Source organism: Hyperolius riggenbachi, chromosome 12 (assembly GCF_040937935.1).
Source record: "Hyperolius riggenbachi isolate aHypRig1 chromosome 12, aHypRig1.pri, whole genome shotgun sequence".
NCBI lineage: Eukaryota > Metazoa > Chordata > Amphibia > Anura > Hyperoliidae > Hyperolius > Hyperolius riggenbachi.
The window spans coordinates 66,685,446-66,709,278 of NC_090657.1; the positions used below are offsets into that span (position 1 = coordinate 66,685,446).

Sequence of the window (23,833 nt, forward strand, 5' to 3'; positions counted from 1 at the left end):
AAAACAAAAACAAAAAAGTATTTGGCTTGAGGAATGCCCTATAAACAATAGAAAAGGAACACAATTATGCGATGATCAAAAGTTCATCTCAGGTCCACTTTAAAGACCAGATCCACCCGTGCCCTTTTAAGAACTGTGATTGATGTGATTGGCTCACAGCAATTCCCCGGATCAGGATCTAATGAAATTGATATACAAAAACTCTGCTGTCAGTGAGGCCCCGCCCCCTTGCAGAGAAATGCTTTGGCACTCGTGAGGCACTTTCTCTATTTCATAAAAAGAAAGGCCATGGCACTCTTCTGCAAGGGGGTGGGGCTGGAAGTTAGCAGATACGTGGCTCGGGAAATGAGTTGGAGGTAACAGACCCCGCCTGAAAGTAATTATAACATTATCTGATAAGAGGATCCATTGAATGTTTATTTTAGAGTAAATAGTCTTTTTAAAGAGAACCTAAACTGAGAGGGATATGGATGTTTCCTTTTAAACAATACCAGTTGCCTGGCAGTCCTGCTGATCTCTTTGGCATGTAGCTAATCCGGTCTGACTTCAGTCAGAGTACCTGATCTGCATGCTTGTTCAGGGGCTGTGGCTAAAGGTTTTAGAGACACAGGATCAGCAGGAGAGTCAGGCAACTGGTATTACTTTAAAACGAATCCATATCCTTCTCAGTTTAGGTTCCCTTTAACTCAAGTTGAGTCCAGGGCCCACATGCAAATCACTTTTTCTCCTAGGTGATAATTTTTCCACTTCTCTTTAAAATCACTTTTCAGCATTTCACAATTAAAGAGACTCTGTAACAAAATTTTCAGCCTTATTTCTTCTGTCCTATAAGTTCCTATACCTGCTCTAATATGGTCTGGATTACTGCAGCCTTTTCTAGTTGCACAGTCTCTGTAATATATCTAATCTTTTCTGTGTCAAGCTTTGTGAGCCAGGGAGGAATGCACTGCCTCTGCTGTGATAGGGAGAAGTTATGCATGCCTCCTCCACGCCCCCTGCAGGCTCTGCGTGTGTGCTTTGTTTATCCCTCACAGACAGGTCTCTGCTCTCAGTTTTCTGAGTTTGTGAGGCTGAGGGGGGAAGGAGCTGCAGCCTGTCACATTCTAATCCCAGACTGGAGTGCAGATAATTCCCTATGTAATAAAAACTTGTAGTATACTGTAGCATGATCCCGTCCTGGTTAGCGGCCATGTTTGTTTGTAACCACTGCCTAAAACTGGCGATTAAAAGCCAGGATTGCGGTGGGGAGCGGTGGAAACGGCAAAGAGGGATCCAGGACATCACATTGACTCGATTGGTGTGTTGTTTATTGTACAAATCGGACAGTACAGATTCTCTTTAACTACCCAACGACCGCATAATGCCAATGGGCGTGAATGCGGTGGCAACCCCCAGGACCGCCTAACGCCAATTGGTATCAAGTCCTGGAGCTGCAGTCTCCAAGTGAACAGCCGTGCATATGCGTGATCGTTACCTACCAGTTCACGGTGCGGAGCTCCGTGATTAGCCTGTTAGCACCCAATCGCGGCTAACAGGCTTTTTGTAAACGAAAATGGAAAGAAATTCCCTTTGTTTACATCCGTACAGCGCTGCGGTCTCCAGCAGCGTTGTACGAGATCGGCGACCCCCGGCCTCTGATTGGCTGGGGATCGCCGGCCTCTTATAGGGTGATGCCTATGAGAGGCGGAACAGGATGGATCGTCGTCCTGTTCAATATAGGATCTCGGGGGGGAGGGAGGAAAGGAGAAACATCCTTATACAGGCTGAAGTACAAAACAAAACAAAAAACTGTCACAGCGATCGGACACCTTCGTCGGCATGTCCCCTTAGGGACAAAAATAGGAGGGGAGTCCGATCGCCGGGCTCCTTAGCTGGGCTGTGCAGGAGGCTGAAAGCCCAGTGCAGCAAAAAAGGGCAGGACGTTAGGAGGGTTTAGCACTATAGTCCTCAAGTGGTTAAAAAAACTACCAAAGGTATTAAAAAAAGTACTAACAAAATTATTATGTGTATTTTCTTGCTTGCTGGGGGTTTAAAAGGCATTTTATGACAAGGTTTGAAAATACCAACATGGAGAAAACTAAGTAGAATAAGTGAATTGCATATGGGCCCTGGTGTTCAGTGTTCACATTGGCCCTTATTCAATTCACTTTTTCTCCTAGGAGTTTATTTTTCATCTTTTTAAAACAACTTTTCACAAGTCTGCAATTGAAGAAGTATCAAAAGTAGGTAAAATAAGTAACAGTAAAAAAGGGTAGGAGTTTGCATGGCACCCAATCTGGGATCTATCTTTGAAACGCGCTTTCTTGGATTGGGGTACCCTGTGATTCGGGTCCCGGACTGTAAGTTGTTTCATTGATTTTAAGGATTTTATTTGCATTATTTGAATAAACATCTACACTTACGCAAATAATCGTAATTATGAAAATTTTGTGTAATTTTTCTGCAAATTACGATTTTGCTATTATGATCATAATTGTAATTACAAAAATTAAGCTAAAGTACGAAAAGTACCATTACGGTCATCACTATTAATAAATAATGCAAACGCATTTTGGAATGAGACTCTTTTACATGCAGTTTGCCTAAATATGTTTCCTCTATGCCACGTCTTTGCTTCTTGCTTACCACCACTTTTGCATACAAGCAGATCTAAAATATTGGTGTCAGGGCCGGATTTGTACTTTTTACCTCCCAAGGCCAATGTCACCAGCCGCCCCCTTTCAGTATAGGTAGCGAGATGACCCTTCCCTCCAGTATAGGTAGCCAGATGACCCCCCCCCTCCAGAATAGGTAGCCAGATGACCCCATCCCTTTTTCCCTCTAGTATAAGTAGCCTGATGACCCCTCCTCCTCCCCCTCCAGTATAGATAGCCAGATTACTCCCTGAATCCCTTCCTTTCCCACGCCCCCCTTTCAGTACAGCTTGCCTCCACACCGCAGCAGCCATCAGTGTCACTCACTTCTCTGCTTATCTCCAGTGAAGAAGCTTCCTCTTCCCCTCCGTCTCCAATGCTGCCAAAGTCCGTAGCCGCCCGCCACAATGCCAACGTGCACAGAGAGCATGGCGGCCACTGCACAGATAGCTGGCAGCAGAGTTCTCGTGGTCAGAAGCCCGTCTGATCTCCCTGCATTGCAGCATTTGCAAGCTTGCAAATGCTGCATCAGATTAGTCAGCTTCTTTGGTGCCCTTGCTCCTGTGGTGCAATAGGCCATGGCCTAGGCTGGCCTAGGCCTACATCTGGCCCTGATTGGTGTAACAGAGCAGGGCATTCAGCTTACAGGAAGTAAGGCTGGCAAACACAGGCAGGTTGTGTGCAGTTATCCACTAACAAAGCACCATGTTCTGCATCAGCATACAAATGCTGTGCTATAGCTTGTGAAAAGAACAGACAAGAAGGAACCGTAGCAGGACCTCTTGTTGACAAGTTTGCATCAACTAGAAATAGATAACATTTACCTGTGCCCAAATTTAAAGTCACTGACATATTTTTAATGGGCGCCTATAGCGGCACCTGTGGGATCTTTAGGGTTAAGCATGTGGGGAGGGTTAAAGTGTACCTGAAATGAAAATGTTGAAAAGTTGTATAGATACCTGGGGCTTCCTCCAGGCCCCATCCATGCAGATCGCTCCCTCACCACCGTCCCCCGCCTCCTGGACGATCAGGTAGATCCCCAATTATCTTCGGCAGGTCAGGGCCAGTTTGTGCAGTTCGTCTGCGCATACTCTCCCTGCTGGAAGTGTTCTGTGCCTGCAAAGTAGTATGCATTACTTTCACAATTAGATACCTTTTCGGAGGAAAAATAGGATAAAACTTAACCTTTAATTCATAATCCTAAAATAATAGAAAACATATACTACTAATAGTGGACAAAGTGATACAATTGGGTTGGTGGTTATACAGTTAGTGGTCGTTTATGACAAACCTGCCAATCTCCCATTGTGTATTTATTATATACCCCACACCAATACCCTACATGTTTTGTTTATTTAAAATAGAAACTTTGTCAGGAGTGAACAGTAAACAAAGTGCTAGAGTGCAAAAGTGCTAAAATAATAAAGACATTATAAATATCACATAGTACACATATTTAAGTAGTAGAGAATATGGCCACAAGCAGCAGCCAAATAGGTAATGACCGTTTGAGCTGCCCTTTTATACTGAAGGTCTGCTTGCATGGAATACTGGGAGGGGAGGTGCCCAAACACGCCCCCCAGACTATCCATATACTGCCCTAGTATTGGTTAATAAACTTGTCCATCAGAGTAACCACCAATAGGCATCCATATCATAGGAGCCCATTGCATTTCCAAACATAGCCAGGAAATGAGTTATAATGCTCACCTCTCCACAGTCAGTGCTTAAATGTACTTGCTACTCATCATTGTAAAAAACAGAGGTCTCCCATACCTGTAAATGGCATAAAAATGCCAATGTAGGTCCGTCCATGAACGCTGGATTCTGATTGGCTGAAGGGCAAGTCCCCCCGAGTGCGTGCAGTGAGCGCAGGGCCGGATTTGTACTTTCCAGCGCCCTAGGCCGGCTGTCACCAAAAGCCCCCCCATTCTGTCCAACTCTGACTAGTGATCACTGGGTTACATGGGCTCTTGTCTGTGTTGCTGCTTTGCTCCCCCTGTTCAACAAAGAAGCAGTGCATGCTATGTCCACTACATGTAATTTTGCACTCCAGCGTGGATGCACAGCAGCCAGTAGTGTTCAGGGCTTGCATAATTCAGAAATGATGCTCATATATGAGCAGCACTTGTCAAGTACACATACATATAACACTCCAAGCCTCAGCTGCTGTGCACCTGCATACAGGAGTGCAAAATTACAAGAAGCCCGAGAGGACAGAGTATGCACTGCTTCTTTGTCCTTTGTGCGACTTGCTTCAGTCAGAGTCACAAACAGGTGATGGTGCAGCGCAAAGGAGAGAAACCCATCCAAAACAGAACAGGTAAGTAGAAGGATCCGACACTACACACGCTGGCATAGATGTAGTGTAATTCTAGGTACACACGATGCAATTCTGACAGATTTACTGTCAGATCGATTATTTTCAATGTCTGATCTGATTTCCGATCAATTTTTCAATTGATTTTTCGTTCATTTCTATGAAAAAATCATTCAGAAAATCTATCGGATAGCAGATCGGACATGTTGGAAATAGTCGATCTGACAGTAAATCTATCAGAAAATTGCACTGTGTACCTAGCATAAGCTCAGGTGTACTTTACACAGTGACAATTTAGCACTTAGGGCAAGTTAAGACAGATCTTAATCAGTCAGCAGGAAGTTTTTACGTTTTTTGTAATAGAATGATAATATTTATAAAAATTGATTTGTTAAAAAAAAAAAGAATGATAATATTTATTGGCTAACCAAAAGAAAACAGTGACCCTTTGGCTAATGAGCCATCTTCAGACTTTGTTCCTGTATACAAGATGTTGGGCACACAGCTATAAATACAGTCAGCAGGAGATGCATACATTGTTTTGTAAATATAAATAAATGTAATACAGTTGTCATTCTGTTTCAAAACATCCTGCTTTCACTGATGGCTAACACAGAACAATGCTTTGCTGCTTTTAAACCATGTCAGGAAAGAGTTAAACTGTAGCACAGAGAATGTTGCTGTCATTCCTTAGGAAAGAAAAACAAACCATAAATTCAACAGGTCTCAGGTCTTTCACAGCTCTGACCAAGTAATAAACATCAGTCAGGGGGAGAGGAGAGCTGATAATTCCTGTCCTTGGATGCGTGCATAAAGAAACTAATCTGAACTCAAAAGTTCTACTACTTGAGCCCATATATTTTTCTTCTCACAGCAGCTTGTATGTCCCCACTCATTATACTAAGGACAAGATCCTCAGATAACAACAGATGCTGTCATCACACACACTCTGCAGTGAAAGAGATGCAGGGATCTCTGTAATTCAGGCAGAATAGAGCAAAGCAGAAGTGATTTACTTTGACATGTGACCTCTTATCTCTCCAAGTCCTGCGCCCTGCTGAATTTTATCGCCCTGGGCCTTGACCTTTGTGGCCTTCCCAGAAATCCGGCCCTGAGTGTGCGCCTATCATGGCGCACTTACTGCTGACTCAGGCCAATAAGGAGCCGCTATGTACTTTGGCCGGGCAAACTTACTTACTTCCTAGAGCGTGCCGTGCGTAGAGTGGTGGATGAAGCTGTGGAGGAGCGGGAACAGGAACAGCTACGGCAGGAGGATTCGTGGGAGCGATTTACATCCGAACCACATGTTTCCTCGACACCTGCGGCACCACAGAGGGGGGAGGAGGAGGAAGAAGAGGAGTCGTGTGTGGAAGGAGAGGAGTCAGACTCGGATGACGATTATGAGGAAAGTGTTTCTGTGGAGGAGGAAGAGGCGGCGGCGGCAGAAGAACAACCGCAGCAGCCATCACAGGGGGCTTCTGCTGCTCCACGTTCCCGTGGTAATGTTCGTGGCTGGGGGGAGGAAGAGGAGTTGCGTGACGTCACTGTGGAAGAGCAAGAGGAGATGGAGAGTACGTCTGGATCCGACTTTGTGCAGATGTCCTCTTTCATGTTGTCCAGCCTGTTGAGGGACCCCTGTATCAAAAAACTCAAGGGGAATGACCTGTACTGGGTGGCCACGCTACTAGACCCTCGGTACAGGCACAAAGTGGCAGACCTGTTACCAACTCAACACAAGGCGGAAAGGATGCAGCACTTGCAGAACAAGCTGTCAATGATGCTTTACAATGCATTTAAGGGTGATGTGACAGTACAACGCAATAAAGGTACCACTGGCAGTAATCCTCCTCCTCCTCCCCAGTCCACGCAGGCAAGGACAGGACGCTCCAGCGATCTCGGGGTGATGTCGGACATGCGGACATTCTTTAGTCCAACGCCTCGCAGTAGCCCTTCAGGATCCACCCTCCACCAACGCCTGGACCGGCAGGTAGCCGACTACCTGGCCGTAAGTGTGGATGTACACACTGCGACTGCGAGCAGCGAGGATGAACCCTTGCTCTACTGGTTGCGCATGCTTGACCTGTGGCCAGAGCTGTCCCAATTTTCCATACAACTTCTCTCTTGCCATGCCACAAGCGTCCTGTCAGAAAGGACCTTCAGTGCAGCTGGAGGCATTGTCACTGAGAAGAGAAGTCGCCTAAGTCATGACAGTGTTCAGTACCTGACCTTTATCAAAATGAATGAGGCATGGATCCCTGAGGGCTATTGCACGACCGAAGACTAAGTCAGTCCCCACACACAGCATCTCTGCCTGCAGGCCGCTTGACTGCCTTCTCCGCCACCACCACCAGGGTCCAGGACTCTAGGCGGATTCCAGAATTTTCGCTATACTCATTGTTCTGGGGCGTGCACATGCCTGCCTAATTTTTCTGGCTGAACAGCAGGCGGCTGCAACAAAAAAAACAAAAGGCATGTACATGTGCCCATCCCCCTTCATGATCATTACCTTGCCGCGGTGAAGGGGCTTGCGTATCACAATGAAGCAATGACCGCCGGCTATATGAGTGTCTCCGGTGGGGGTGGCACACCAAAGATAATAAGGTCGTTGTTTCATTGTGGTCAGACCAAATTTGATCAACTGGACAGTCACTGTTCTGTCATTCAGCTACATCAGCCGGGCGACCATATGGGCTAAAAAGCCACCATCACCTGCACTCTCGTCATGGTGCGCACCAGTCCAGCACGGCCGTCACTACACAAACGGCTGTTTGCAGTCACTGCATACCTTTCACTGCATCTGTGACTGCACATTCTACCTGGCAGTCAGTGCATAACTTGCACTTGAATGGATGGCAGACTTGCCCTCCATAACAGATTCCCGTTAAAGGATTTAAAGTTGATTCATTACAATTAGTGCCTCAAAAGGTCCTCCTGAGTCCTGTATTGTTATTTTTGGTCACTACCTCGGGGCGGGCGTGCATGCCTGCCTGCTGCCCTCCTTGCCTGGATGTGTGGTGGGAGCCGTTGCTCAGGCTCCAACTCCGGAACGCAATACAACCATCTACAGTTTCAAACAATTTAAAAATACAACCGTCTACAGTTTCAAACAATTGAAAAATACAACCATCTACATTTTAAAACAATTGAAAAATACAACCAACTACATTTTCAAACAATTTAAAAAATGGCAAAAAACTTGCCCTCCGTAAAACATTCTTGGCAAATGCTTTCGACTTGGTTTGTCTTCCGCTGGGTCAAGGGTCCATCTGACCACAGATGCCTAGTCTGCAAAGCACGGTCAGGGCAGCTACAGCATGGGTCTCAGCAGGCTCCCACTACGGGCCGGAATCCAACCTTCATTCCCCGCCCATTACCCGTGGACGTGGTGACAACAATGGCAGACTTGCCCTCCTTTACGGATTCATTACAATTAGGGCCTCAAAAGGTCCTCCTGAGTCCTGTATTGTTATTTTTGGTCACTACCTCGGGGCGGGCGTGCATACCTGCCTGCTGCCCTCCTTGCCTGGATGTGTGGTGGGAGCCGTTTGTTAGGCTCCAACTCCGGACCGGAATCGCACCAGGAAGGGTTCCCCTGCCATTAGCCATGGTCAGTGGTCACGATGGCAGACTTGACCTCCATAACAGATTCTCGCCGGATACCAACCTGGTGAATCGCAGTGAAGGCACCATCAGACTTTTGTCTCAGTGTTTTGGGGTGTATTTTTACACATACCCATGCTAGGTGGATGAAATCTCTCTGTAAATGGACAATTGTGTGTAAAAAAAATCAAAAAATTGTCATTTACAGAGATATTTCTCCCACCCAGCATGGGTATGTGTAAAAATACACCCCAAAACACATTATACTACTTCTCCTGAGTACGGCGGTACCACATGTGTGGCACTTTTTTGCACCCTAAGTGCGCTAAGGGGCCCAAAGTCCAATGAGTACCTTTAGGATTTCACAGGTCATTTTGCGACATTTGGTTTCAAGACTACTCCTCACGGTTTAGGGCCCCTAAAATGCCAGGGCAGTATAGGAACCCCACAAATGACCCCATTTTAGAAAGAAGACACCCAAAGGTATTCCGTTAGGAGTATGGTGAGTTCATAGAAGATTTTATTTTTTGTCACAAGTTAGCGGAAAATGACACTTTGTGAAATAAAAAACAATTAAAATCAATTTCCGCTAACTTGTGACAAAAAATAAAATCTTCTATGAACTCACCATACTCCTAACGGAATACCTTGGGGTGTCTTCTTTCTAAAATGGGGTCATTAGTGGGGTTCCTATACTGCCCTGGCATTTTAGGGGCCCTAAACCGCGAGGAGTAGTCTAGAAACCAAATGTCGCAAAATGACCTGTGAAATCTTAAAGGTACTCATTGGACTTTGGGCCCCTTAGCGCAGTTAGGGTGCAAAAAAGTGTCACACATGTGGTATCGCCGTACTCAGGAGAAGTAGTATAATGTGTTTTGGGGTGTATTTTTACACATACCCATGCTGAGTGGGAGAAATATCTCTGTAAATGGACAATTGTGTGTAAAAAAAAATCAAAAAATTGTCATTTATAGAGATATTTCTCCCACCCAGCATGGGTATGTGTAAAATACACCCCAAAACACATTATACTACTTCTCCTGAGTATGGCAATACCACATGTGTGGCACTTTTTTGCAGCCTAACTGTGCTAAGGGGCCCAAAGTCCAATGAGCACCTTTAGGCTTTACAGGGGTGCTTACAATTAGGCACCCCCCAAAATGCCAGGACAGTAAACACACCCCACAAATGACCCCATTTTGGAAAGTAGACACTTCAAGGTATTCAGAGAGGAGCATAGTGAGTCCATGGCAGATCTAATTTTTTTTGTCGCAAGTTAGAAGAAATGGAAAATGTTTTTTTTTTTTTTTTTTGTCACAAAGTGTCATTTTCCACTAACTTGTGACAAAAAATAAAATCTTCTATGAACTCACCATGCCTCTCAGTGAATACTTTGGGATGTCTTCTTTCCAAAATGGGGTCATTTGGGGGGTATTTATACTATCCTGGAATTTTAGCACCTCATGAAACATGACAGGTGGTCGGAAAAGTCAGAGATGCTTCAAAATGGGAAAATTCACTTTTGGCACCATAGTTTGTAAATGCTATAACTTTTACCCAAACCAATAAATATACACTGAATGGATTTTTTTTAGCAAAGACATGCAGCACAATACATTTGGACAAAAATGTATACAGAAATTTTACTTTATTTGAAAAATGTCAGCACAGAAAGTAAAAAAAATAATTTTGGGGACAAAATTCATGTCTTTTTTGATGAATATAATAAAAAGTAAAACTCGCAGCAGCAATCAAATAGCACCAAAAGAAAGCTGTATTAGTGACAAGAAAAGGAGGTAAAATTAATTTAGGTGGTAGGTTGTATTAGTGTTGGGCGAACAGTGTTCGCCACTGTTCGGGTTCTGCAGAACATCACCCTGTTCGGGTGATGTTCGAGTTCGGCCGAACACCTGACGGTGCTCGGCCAAACCGTTCGGCCATATGGCCGAACTAAGAGCGCATGGCCGAACGTTCCCCGAACGTTCGGCTAGCGCTGTGATTGGCCGAACGGGTCACGTGGTTCGGACCCGAACGCGCTCTGATTGGCCGAACTGTCACGTGGTTCGGGTAAATAAATACCCGAACCACGTCATATCTCCGCCATTTGTCTGTGGGTTTAGCTTTGGGTAGGCAGGCAGGGTAGTTCGCGCTCCAGCCACGCTAGCCAGGGTCCCCCCCCAGTCATTGTGTGTCGCTGCTGGGAATAGTAGTACACCGCTCGCTCAGCATTCTGTTTACTGCCACTCTGTGTACCTCGCTCAGCCACACTATATAGCATTCTGTTTACTGCCACTCTGTGTCTGCTGGGAATAGTAGTACACCGCTTGCTCAGCCACACTATATAGCATTCTGTTTACTGCCACTCTGTGTACCTCGCTCAGCCACACTATATAGCATTCTGTTTACTGCCACTCTGTGTCTGCTGGGAATAGTGGTACACCGCTCGCTCAGCCACACTATATAGCATTCTGTTCACTGTTCTGTGTCTGCTGGGAATAGTGGTACACCGCTCGCTCAGCCACACTATATAGCATTCTGTTTACTGTTCTGTGTCTGCTGGGAATAGTGGTACACCGCTCGCTCATCCACACTATATAGCATTCTGTTCACTGTTCTGTGTCTGCTGGGAATAGTGGTACACCGCTCGCTCAGCCACACTATATAGCATTCTGTTCACTGTTCTGTGTCTGCTGGGAATAGTGGTACACCGCTCGCTCAGCCACACTATATAGCATTCTGTTCACTGTTCTGTGTCTGCTGGGAATAGTGGTACACCGCTCGCTCAGCCACACTATATAGCATTCTGTTTACTGTTCTGTGTCTGCTGGGAATAGTGGTACACCGCTCGCTCAGCCACACTATATAGCATTCTGTTTACTGTTCTGTGTCTGCTGGGAATAGTGGTACACCGCTCGCTCAGCCACACTATATAGCATTCTGTTTACTGTTCTGTGTCTGCTGGGAACAGTAGTACACCGCTCGCTCAGCCAGAGTATATAGCATTGTGTTTACTGCCACTCTGTGTACACCGCTCAGCCAGACTATATACCATTGTTTACTGACACTCTGTGTACACCACTCAGCCACACTATATACCATTGTTTACTGACACTCTGTGTACACCGCTCAGCCAGACTATATACCATTGTTTACTGCCACTCTGATTCTGCTGGGAACAGTAGTACACCGCTCGCTCAGCCAGACTATATACCATTGTTTACTGACACTCTGTGTACACCGCTCAGCCAGACTATATACCATTGTTTACTGCCACTCTGATTCTGCTGGGAACAGTAGTACACCGCTCGCTCAGCCAGACTATATACCATTGTTTACTGACACTATATAGCAGACTATATAGCATTGTGTGTACACCGCTCAGCCAGACTATATACCATTGTTTACTGACACTCTGTGTACACCGCTCAGCCAGACTATATACCATTGTTTACTGCCACTCTGATTCTGCTGGGAACAGTAGTACACCGCTCGCTCAGCCAGACTATATAGCATTGTGTTTACTGCCACTCTGTGTACACCGCTCAGCCACACTATATAGCATTCTGTTTACTGTTCTGTGTCTGCTGGGAACAGTAGTACACCGCTCGCTCAGCCAGAGTATATAGCATTGTGTTTACTGCCACTCTGTGTACACCGCTCAGCCAGACTATATACCATTGTTTACTGACACTCTGTGTACACCACTCAGCCACACTATATACCATTGTTTACTGCCACTCTGTGTACACCGCTCAGCCAGACTATATACCATTGTTTACTGCCACTCTGATTCTGCTGAGAACAGTAGTACACCGCTCGCTCAGCCAGACTATATACCATTGTTTACTGACACTCTGTGTACACCACTCAGCCAGACTATATACCATTGTTTACTGCCACTCTGATTCTGCTGGGAACAGTAGTACACCGCTCGCTCAGCCAGACTATATACCATTGTTTACTGACACTATATAGCAGACTATATAGCATTGTGTGTACACCGCTCAGCCAGACTATATACCATTGTTTACTGACACTCTGTGTACACCGCTCAGCCAGACTATATACCATTGTTTACTGCCACTCTGATTCTGCTGGGAACAGTAGTACACCGCTCGCTCAGCCAGACTATATACCATTGTTTACTGACACTCTGTGTACACCGCTCAGCCAGACTATATACCATTGTTTACTGCCACTCTGATTCTGCTGGGAACAGTAGTACACCGCTCGCTCAGCCAGACTATATACCATTGTTTACTGACACTATATAGCAGACTATATAGCATTGTGTGTACACCGCTCAGCCAGACTATATACCATTGTTTACTGACACTCTGTGTACACCGCTCAGCCAGACTATATACCATTGTTTACTGCCACTCTGATTCTGCTGGGAACAGTAGTACACCGCTCGCTCAGCCAGACTATATAGCATTGTGTTTACTGCCACTCTGTGTACACCGCTCAGCCACACTATATAGCATTGCGTACTCTGCCAGTCAGTGTGTATATTGCTGGGATCAGTAATACTCCACTCACCGTCAACCACTATATGAGCTCAACATGAGTTCCCCAGAGACCTCCGCTGTGAGCAGCACTCCCAACAACAGCAACAGCCAACGCCCCACGCAAGCTATAACATCCACCCCAGCAGCCAGTGGTCAGCAGCAGCCCTCCCCGGAGGAGAACGTTGTGTCCATCAGTCCGTCGCCAGAGCGATTAATGAGGGCTGCCATTGAGGAGATGATGGGGCCTGATGTGGAGGAGGAGGTCTGGCTCAGGCCAGCATCCCAAGTTAATGTTGAGGACGATGAGGGGTCTGTGTCTGGGGATGTTGGGGTGGCAGAGGTGGTGGGTGGGTCAGACTCAGGAGAAGAGTTGTATGATGAGGATGATGATCGGGACCATCTGTATGTGCCTCAGAGTCCGACCCCGGAAAACATGTTGTATCGTGTGTTTAGGTACTAAAATCTGCGTTCCCTCCCAGTAGTGTTGGGCGAACAGTGTTTGCCACTGTTCGTGTTCTGCAGAACATCACCCTGTTCGGGGTGACTATATAGCAGACTATATAGCATTGTGTTTAATGCCACTCTGTGTACACGGCTCAGCCACACTATATAGCATTGTGTTTACTTCCACTCTGTGTCTGCTGGGAACAGTAGTACACCGCTCACCCGCCACTGTATAGCATTGTGCTCTGTGTCACTGCTGACAATAGTGGTACACCGCTCACCCACCACTGTATAGCATTTCTGTACTGCCACTGTACTGCTGCCAGTCAGCGTGTACTTTAAGGATAAGTGAAATGAGGAAGAAATCCGGTGAAAGAGGGAGGGGCAAGGGAAGAGGTGTTTCCCCTGACGGTTCACGTACAGGCCACAGGGGAGCACCCAAGAAAACCCACTCAATACTGCCCATGTTGTCCAGGACAACAACCCTCACAGATCCAAAAGAACAGGACCAGATAATTACTTGGATGACCTCTCAAGCGTCCAGCAGTGGGTTAAGCAGCACCAGCACATCACGCACGAGGTCCGAGTCCTCAGCCAGTTAAAGTCTGGGCTTTCTTTGAAGACTGCACTGAGGATGTTACCATGGCGATTTGCAAGGTGTGCAAGACCCGCCTGAGCAGGGGGAAAAGTATTAACAACCTCTCCACCACCAGCATGAGCCGCCACATTCTATCCAAACATCCCACTCTGTGGGCAAACGCGGCAGGACAGGGTACCACCAGCAACACTGCCTCCCTTGGGTTCACCAGACTCACCACCAGACCCGCCTCAGCAGCAGCAGTAGCCCAGCCATTGCGTGGTTCACAACATTCACAAACATCAGACGATGCTGACACTGTCACTTTCCGGACTAGTGCTCTTGAGGTCTCCCAGTGTTCATCAAACACAACAACCAACAGCCCTTCGGTGTGCAGCGCTACGGTTGAGTTGTCTGTTTCTGAGATGTTTGAGCACAAGAGGAAATTGCCAGCAAATGACCCCCGGGCCGTGGCAGTAACAGCCAGCCAGCATAGCCAAGCTTCTGGCCTGCGAAATGCTGCCATATCGAGTGGTGGAGACAAACAGCTTCAAGGGCATGATGTCAGTGGCCATCCCACGTTACGTGGTTCCCAGCCGCTACCACTTTGTGCGCTCTGCAGTGCCTGAGTTGCATGAGCACGTGGTCAGCTAAATAACCCGAAGCTTGAAGAATGCCGTTGCCTGCAAGGTTCACCTCACCACTGACACCTGGACGAGTGCGTTCGGCCAGGGTCGATACATCTCCCTTACCGCGCACTGGGTGAACCTTGTGGAGCCTGGCAGCGATTCCTCACCTGCTACGGCGCGGGTGTTGCCCACGCCGCAAACAGCTGGATAACAACAGCAGCACCTACCTCTCTGACTCCTTCTCCTCCAACGCATCTCAAAGCTGTACCTCATCCGGAAATGCTAACCCAGCACCAGCAGCAGTAGGATCGTGGAAGCAGTGCAGCACAGCTGTTGGCATGCGTCAGCAAGCGTTGCTGAAGCTGATCTGCCTTGGGGATAAGCAGCACACAGGGGAGGAAATTTGGAGGGGAATAAAGGAACAGACGGATTTGTGGCTGGCACCGCTGGACCTGAAACCGGGCATGAAGCTAGACACCTGGCACGAACTGGCAATGTACGCAATAGAGGTGCTGGCTTGCCCGGCAGCCAGCGTTATGTCGACTCGGAACGCTGTTTCAGTGCTGCCGGAGGCATCGTCACAGATCGGCGTATCCGCCTCTCCACAGAAAATGCAGACCGTCTGACTCAAATTAAAATGAATCAATCCTGGATTGGAAACGACTACGCAACACTCCTGGACCCCAACCAAGTAACATGACCGATGAACATCTGGGATGGTTTAGCGTTTCCGGTCCCTGTTTATTGAACCTCTCATCTGTATTACATTTATGACTGCATGGCGGCAAAAAGCATTGCTGCTATATCCGCACGCTTTTTGTCCTCATGCAAGGCCTGGGTTGTTGTGTCTCACAAAGCGTGGCCTTCTCCTCCTGCGCCTCCTCCTGTTCCATCACGTGTGCTGCTGCTGCTGCTGCTGCTGGGTTACCGTTGCCGCGTGGTCCCTGTTTATTGAACCTCTTATCTTTATTACATTTATGACTACATGGCGGTACAAAGCATGCTATCCGCACGCTTTTTGTCCTCATGCAAGGCCTGGGTTGTTGTGTCTCACAAAGCGTGGCCTTCTCCTCCTGCGCCTCCTCCTGTTCCATCACGTGTGCTGCTGCTGCTGCTGCTGCTGCTGGGTTACCGTTGCCGCGTGGTCCCTGTTTATTGAACCTCTTATCTTTATTACATTTATGACTACATGGCGGTACAAAGCATGCTATCCGCACGCTTTTTGTCCTCATGCAAGGCCTGGGTTGTTGTGTCTCACAAAGCGTGGCCTTCTCCTCCTGCGCCTCCTCCTGTTCCATCACGTGTGCTGCTGCTGCTGCTGCTGCTGGGTTAGCGTTGCCGCGTGGTCCCTGTTTATTGAACCTCTTATCTTTATTACATTTATGACTACATGGCGGTACAAAGCATGCTATCCGCACGCTTTTTGTCCTCATGCAAGGCCTGGGTTGTTGTGTCTCACAAAGCGTGGCCTTCTCCTCCTGCGCCTCCTCCTGTTCCATCACGTGTGCTGCTGCTGCTGCTGCTGCTGCTGCTGGGTTACCGTTGCCGCGTGGTCCCTGTTTATTGAACCTCTTATCTTTATTACATTTATGACTACATGGCGGTACAAAGCATGCTATCCGCACGCTTTTTGTCCTCATGCAAGGCCTGGGTTGTTGTGTCTCACAAAGCGTGGCCTTCTCCTCCTGCGCCTCCTCCTGTTCCATCACGTGTGCTGCTGCTGCTGCTGCTGCTGCTGGGTTACCGTTGCCGCGTGGTCCCTGTTTATTGAACCTCTTATCTTTATTACATTTATGACTATATGGCGGTACAAAGCATGCTATCCGCACGCTTTTTGTCCTCATGCAAGGCCTGGGTTGTTGTGTCTCACAAAGCGTGGCCTTCTCCTCCTGCGCCTCCTCCTGTTCCATCACGTGTGCTGCTGCTGCTGCTGGGTTACCGTTGCCGCGTGGTCCCTGTTTATTGAACCTCTTATCTTTATTACATTTATGACTACATGGCGGTACAAAGCATGCTATCCGCACGCTTTTTGTCCTCATGCAAGGCCTGGGTTGTTGTGTCTCACAAAGCGTGGCCTTCTCCTCCTGCGCCTCCTCCTGTTCCATCACGTGTGCTGCTGCTGCTGCTGCTGCTGGGTTAGCGTTGCCGCGTGGTCCCTGTTTATTGAACCTCTTATCTTTATTACATTTATGACTACATGGCGGTACAAAGCATGCTATCCGCACGCTTTTTGTCCTCATGCAAGGCCTGGGTTGTTGTGTCTCACAAAGCGTGGCCTTCTCCTCCTGCGCCTCCTCCTGTTCCATCACGTGTGCTGCTGCTGCTGCTGCTGCTGCTGGGTTAGCGTTGCCGCGTGGTCCCTGTTTATTGAACCTCTTATCTTTATTACATTTATGACTACATGGCGGTACAAAGCATGCTATCCGCACGCTTTTTGTCCTCATGCAAGGCCTGGGTTGTTGTGTCTCACAAAGCGTGGCCTTCTCCTCCTGCGCCTCCTCCTGTTCCATCACGTGTGCTGCTGCTGCTGCTGCTGCTGCTGCTGGGTTACCGTTGCCGGTCCCTGTTTATGGAACCTCTTATCTTTATTACATTTATGACTACATGGCGGTACAAAGCATGCTATCCGCACGCTTTTTGTCCTCATGCAAGGCCTGGGTTGTTGTGTCTCACAAAGCGTGGCCTTCTCCTCCTGCGCCTCCTCCTGTTCCATCACGTGTGCTGCTGCTGGGTTAGCGTTGCCGCGTGGTCCCTGTTTATTGAACCACTTATCTTTATTACATTTATGACTGCATGGTGGTACAAAGCATGCTATCCGCACGCTTCTTGTCCTCATGCAAGGCCTGGGTTGTTGTGTCTCAAAGCGTGGCCTTCTCCTCCTGCGCCACCCTCCTCCTGTTCCATCACGTGTGCTGCTGCTGGGTTAGCATTACCGGTCCCTTTTCCTGGAACCTCTTATATGTATTACATTTATGACTGCATGCCGACAAAAAGCATGTTACCTGTGCAAAGAAAACAGACATTTCCCGCATTTAAAAGACAGTTTTCCCTTTGAAACTTTAAAATCGATTTTCTCAAAAACTATAAGCTCTTTTTGCTAAATTTTTTTTCCCTCTTGTACCCACTCCCAAGGTGCACATACCCTGTAAATTTGGGGTATGTAGCATGTAAGGAGGCTTTACAAACCACAAAAGTTCGGGTCCCCATTGACTTCCATTATGTTCGGAGTTCGGGTCGAACACCCGAACATCGCGGCCATGTTCGGCCTGTTCGGCCCGAACCCGAACATCTAGATGTTCGCCCAACACTAGGTTGTATGACCGAGCAATAAACCGTGAAAGCTGCAGTGGTCTGAATGGAAAAAAGGCTCTGGTCCTTAAGGGGCGAAAAGACTATGGTCCTCCAGTGGTTAAAGAGCTAATAAATTAGGGGTACGGGATATAACCCAAATGGGCTCGTCTCACCCATAAAATGTCACAATATCAAGGAAGTATAAGTATGGGGAGCACAGAGCTGGTGTAAAAATATGTAATTTATTAGAAATACATTAACCTAGTACAAGGCCTATAGACAAATGGATGACAGACAACAACATATACCCTCCCATAAAAACACTACTGGGGCAAGCTAACTACTGGAATAATTGCATAGAACTCGAGTGCACTCCTTTTGAGTCCAAATGCATCCCTCCTGGAATCTCACAGCACCATCGCAGCCTCACGCCAACGATTGTGCGCCGCACTGGCCTTGGTAAAAGAGGCCTCTGCTTCTTTTCCTCCCCCTTTTACCGCGGCCAGTGCGGCGCACGATCGTTGGCTAGGGATGGTCGGAAATGCCAATTTCCGATTCCGCGGTAAATCCGCATTCCGCCATTGCCAAATACCGATTCCGCTTTCCGCTACCAATTTCCGCATTCCAATGCGGAATTTCCGCCGGAAATCGCGGAAATTCCGTCCAACTTTAACATCGATTTTCTCAAAAACTATAAGGTCTTTTTGAAAACTTTTTTTTGCATCTTGTTCAGAAGATTCTGCTTAATAAACGCTGAAAATTTGGTGTTTCTAGGACTTACGGGGGCTTTGCTATTAACCGTTAAAGTCGGCGGATTTTTACTGTAATGTAAAATGCAGAAAATAGGCAGATGCGGATTTTCTGCATTTTACATTACAGTAAAAATCCGCCGACTTTAGCAGTTAATAGCAAATCCCCCTTAAGTCCTAGAAACACCAAATTTTCAGGGTTTATTAAACTGAATCTTCTGAATAAGATGCAAAAAAAAGTTTTCAAAAAGACCTTATAGTTTTTGAGAAAATCGATGTTAAAGTCGGGCAGAATTTCCGCGATTTCCGGCGGAAATCTCCGCGATTTCCGGCGGAAATCCGCCTAACACACTTGCATTACCGATTTCCGCATTCCGATGCGGAAATGCAATTTCCGATCGGAATTTCGGAAATTGCATTTCCGTGGAATCCGAATGAGCATCCCTATCGTTGGCATGAGGCTGCGATGCTGCTGTGAGATGCCGGGAGACCGGTGAAGCCTGTCTGTGACAGTGTGGTCCAGGAGTCCAGCGGCAGCCCGCTATCTTGGAAGGTTACGTGAGTGCAAACCTGGCTTGTGTTCTACGGCGGTTGAGGTTAGACACATATGTGTCTGTAATGAGAGCGTACACATATCTATGTAGAGGCGTGTATTAGCCACATATACACACGGGTTGATGTGCAATAGTCTTCGGACCACTTCTGGGCTGACCTAGATGCAAGCCTTACTCTGGGCCTGAAGAATAATTTGATGCATGCATTTGTACTCAAAAGGAGTGCACTCCAGTTCTATGCAATTATCCCAGTAGTTAGCTTGCCCCAGTAGTGTTTTTATGGGAGGGTATATGTTGTTGTCTGTCATCCGTTTGTCTATAGGCCTTGTACTAGGTTAATGTATTTCTAATAAATTACATATTTTTACACCAGCTCTGTGCTCCCCATACCTTTACTTAGTGACTTTAAGAGACCCAGAGACGCACTAACTAACAATTTTATACATACCTGGGCTTCCTCCAGCCCCATCGGCCTGGATCGCTCCCACGCCGCTGTCCTCTGCTGCCTCTGTCCACCGGTACCGGGTCCCGTCATTTCGGCCTGGAATGAGATATAAGAAACTATGTGAACAAGAAAGCTTTTGGATTTTTAAATTTAATGCATTATCTTTAAATGGTCTGAAGGAGGGCGTAGAAATCTCCACCTAACTACCTACTTGTCACTTTCATATAGTTGTAACCGTGCCAATTTAATCTATTCATTTCAGGAATTTATCCACCACCCCTTCCCCTCTGCAGTTGGTAAGTTATCCGTGTTTAGAAGTAAGACTAACCCACAGAGAGTCATTGTTTGTCTTGGAACTAATAATTACTGCAATGGGACAACCATGGTAGCTAGCTACGGCTGCCAACAGCCATTGTCCTTCTTCCCTTTTCCCCAGGTGCACCTGTCCTTTTTACATTGGGGATTGACAGGTGTAAAAAAGATGCACAAAGGGCAGTGAGACATCAATGAATGGTTTTGCTGAGAGTGCTGTCACTTTAAATGAGCATACTAAGCATTGTATTTAAATGTCTGTAGGGTATACTGCTAAAAATGATCTGACGATCTAGTATGCGGTTACCAAGTAAACACATTTAATTTAAGATGAAAGTATTGATATTATTAGGAGTTTGAGCAATGTTTTTAAGTGAAACCATGTTTTTATTGAAATCAGTGTAATGTGGACTTTTAACCTCCTTAGCGGTATGCCCGAGACTGTGTTGGGCATACCGCCGGCTGTCCCCAGAAGTCCCCCAGTATAATTGTAAGCGATCGGATAAGTGTAATAACTTCAGCTAGCACTAGGCTAGCTAGCAGTGGTGGCCGGCATCCTCAGATTACTTCTGATCCCCCCCGATCGCCGCTAAATACATTACCCAGCCTGGATCCAGCGATCGGTGCAACCTCCCTGTACATCTCCGGTCCTCTCTATGGGTCATGTGCGATCCTCCCCATAGAGAAGAGCGGAGCTGTCCGGGGAGGTTGCACCGATCGCTGGATCCAGGCTGGGTAATGTATTTAGCGGCGATCGTGGGGGATCAGAAGAAGTAATCTGAGGATGCCGGCCACCACTGCTAGCTAGCCTAGTGCTAGCTGAAGATATTACAACTATCCGATCACTTACAATTATAATGGGGGACTGTCGGCTGCAAACCCTCCTGTGTGCCTAACGCCCAGGAGGTTATATACAACAATGGTACGCCTGATATGGATTTGGTTTTTAAATATGATTGTGCTAATTTATTTATAATTTACTACGCTATTTTGCACATACAATTGTAAATGTATTATGCAGATCTCTTGCAACACTTCTATGTATAATAGATGCTGGTGCAAGGGGTGGCCAGCGGCAGGGATTCTGTCAATCACCCGAGAAGAAGCACTGCCCATGCTCCTCTGCCCGGTTTGCATAGTTACTACCTTAAACATAAAAATATGAGTGCCAGCATGCAGCGGCGTCATCTGAGGAAGGCAGAGTAACGCGTAACAACAAGTAATGCTGCTGCTGGCACGCGTAGGGTAGGACTGCTTCCTGTCTTTTAGAGATCCTGGCAACTGTGCCACTGCCCTCGGTGCGAGTGGAGACAGCGAGGAGGCAAGAAGCAGAGCCAGATTATAAACCAAGCACCACAAGCAGCTGATTAGGGCCCCATTCAGGGTCTAAGGGGTCCCATCAGCATGTAATCCGGTCTCTCTTACGTGCCTGCTGCTGCTGCAGCCGTGGCTAAGGGCCCCCATCAGCATGTAACCCAGTCTCTTTACCTTCCTGCCACTTCCTGATATCTGTTTCTGAAAAGAGCTGAGTGGCTTCTCTTGCCATGGTGAAAAGACTCTCTAGCCCACAGAGAGTCAGCGTGTGCTGTGTGACTCACCTCAGCATGATCACTGTGGCTGGCCCTCCCTCTCCTCCTGATCGCGCCTCAGCATCTGCCAAATCACAGCAGTCAGGTGTCGGCAGATGCCATTGTAGTGAGTACAATACAGTGTGTAGCAAGCACAGACTATGGGAAGGTAATGACGTGCTATGACTCAGGAACTCCTGCACACTCGAATGTCTTCCAATCCCAATCCACAAATGAGTCAGCACCATCTTCGGTTTAAGTAGCTGAAGATGGTGCTGACTCGCTTGTGTATTGCAGTTCGTACAGGCAAGAGGTAGCAGTTGTTGATGTTATCTATGTGCATAGCTGCCCAGTTCATCGTCTGGGCACTTGTAAGCATACCTCCCAACTTTTTAAGACGTGAAAGAGGGACACTTAAGTCACGCCCCTGCCACACCTCTAATCACGCCCCTGGCACACCCTTGGTCACATATACCATAAAGCTTTCATAAGAAAAAATGTTATTTTATAATTAAAACCACACTGGTCCTTTCTATACTGGTTCATTTTCCTTCATATTAACATTTGAAAATAAGAAATATATCATTTTAAAGGATGGGAATAAAGTTTAGAGTCAATTAAACACGTTTTCAGTAGCAAATACATATATTTAAACTACTGATCTGGACATCACTCCTGAAAGAGGGACAAATGAGGAGGCAAGAGGGACAGAGGGACAGAGTTCCCAAAGAGGGACAAATGAGGAGGCAAGAGGGACAGGGTTCCCAAAAGAGGGACAGTTGGGAGGTATGTGTAAGTAGTGTTGCTCTTCTCAAGTAGCTACATACTCATAGCTATTCAGAATCAACATTTAAATTAGACAGCGGTGACGGCGAGAGAGGGAGGTTAACATACCCATGTGGCCATCTGATCTGATTTGCTCCATTCGCGGCACACGTCGTATTCCACGTCACTCCCACGCTTCCTCCTTCAATCCAGAAGGAGGAAGTGTGAGAGTGACGTGGTACACGTCGTGTGCCGCTTCTGGAGCAGTGTCTGCTTTCTGAGTCACTTTCTAAAAGCAAAAGCTAGACTCTTGTCTGGTGTGTCTAAATTAAAGACAATGTTGGTGAGGGGGCCAGGGGGCATCCTATACTAACAGAATACAGTGCCCATAACTTTTCAGTTCAGCTACTGTTTAGACAATTTTGTCTCTCTCACCTGACTGGTGAGAAACTATGGCAGTAACACTGCCTGCCAACCACACCTGGGAAGTTTTGTTGTTACCTGGAAACCTTGTTGTGTATTTGTAATTTTTGCTATTGTTGAGTAATTGCTGCCTTTCATCAGATGTTTACATTTTGCAGCTAAGCTGTTATCTTTAGGCTTCTGCTAAGAAGCTTTTTGTTTCCTGATAGTAGTTGCTTGCTGGTATTTCACAATTTCCCTAAAAAGTTATAAAAGAAGTCATTGAAATTCCATAAGCTTTTTCAAGGAACCCCGACATATGGAAGATACATCTTGAAAAGTACTGACTGGAGGCACAAATACCAAATTTTGCAGACCATAAGATGCAATTTTTCTCCTCCAGAAGTGTGGGAAGGAATGGTCCGAATGTAGGCAAAAGGTCAGCGTACGTGAGGAGCGATGGGCAGAGGCGACAGCAGAATGCAGTGTGTATATGGCCCCCCCACAGTCCCTGCGTCCGTGAGGACTGAACAGCAGAGGCGAAGTGAAGTATGCATATGCCCCCCCAGAGTCCTGGCCTGTCATGTGCAGAGCACAGCAGAAGCTTTTAATTGCCTCTCTGGCCAGTGCTAGTCCTCAATTTGGTTCTTCAGTCTTCAGCAAAGTTCAATGTAGCTCATCCAACTCTCCACCTCCGCGCGTACTCTGCCTGTCTTGTTACTTCCTGATTACTGGCTCCCTCTCACTTCTAATGTGCCCACGGATATCATAGGTTACCATGCAAGACCCTAGATAATAGTATGAGGCGACCATGTGGCGTACGTTAAAAAAGGGCGTCGAGAAAAAAGGGCGCAGGGTTTTAAACGATAAGCATGAATAATGTTTAAAAAAAATTGTGCTATATTTCGTTTAAAAGTAATGTTCTATAAAGTTATAAATCATTAATTAATGTGTATGAAATCGGCAACTCTAAAAACGTTAATCTTCCCTGTTTAAAAAGTGAAATGTATAATAACGTTTTATAAAACATTAA

At 46.8% G+C, this 23,833-nt stretch overlaps 1 protein-coding gene across 1 annotated transcript in view; it reads left to right on the forward strand.

Annotated features, from left to right (window-relative positions):
- Nucleotides 1-23,833, forward strand: part of LOC137540944 (deoxynucleoside triphosphate triphosphohydrolase SAMHD1-like) — a 372,279-nt gene that overhangs the window by 27,114 nt on the left and 321,332 nt on the right. Inside the window, exon 3 of the mRNA XM_068262118.1 lies at nt 20,016-20,049. Within this exon, the coding sequence (XP_068118219.1) occupies nt 20,016-20,049 (34 nt within the window). The remainder of the gene's footprint in view (nt 1-20,015; nt 20,050-23,833) is intronic.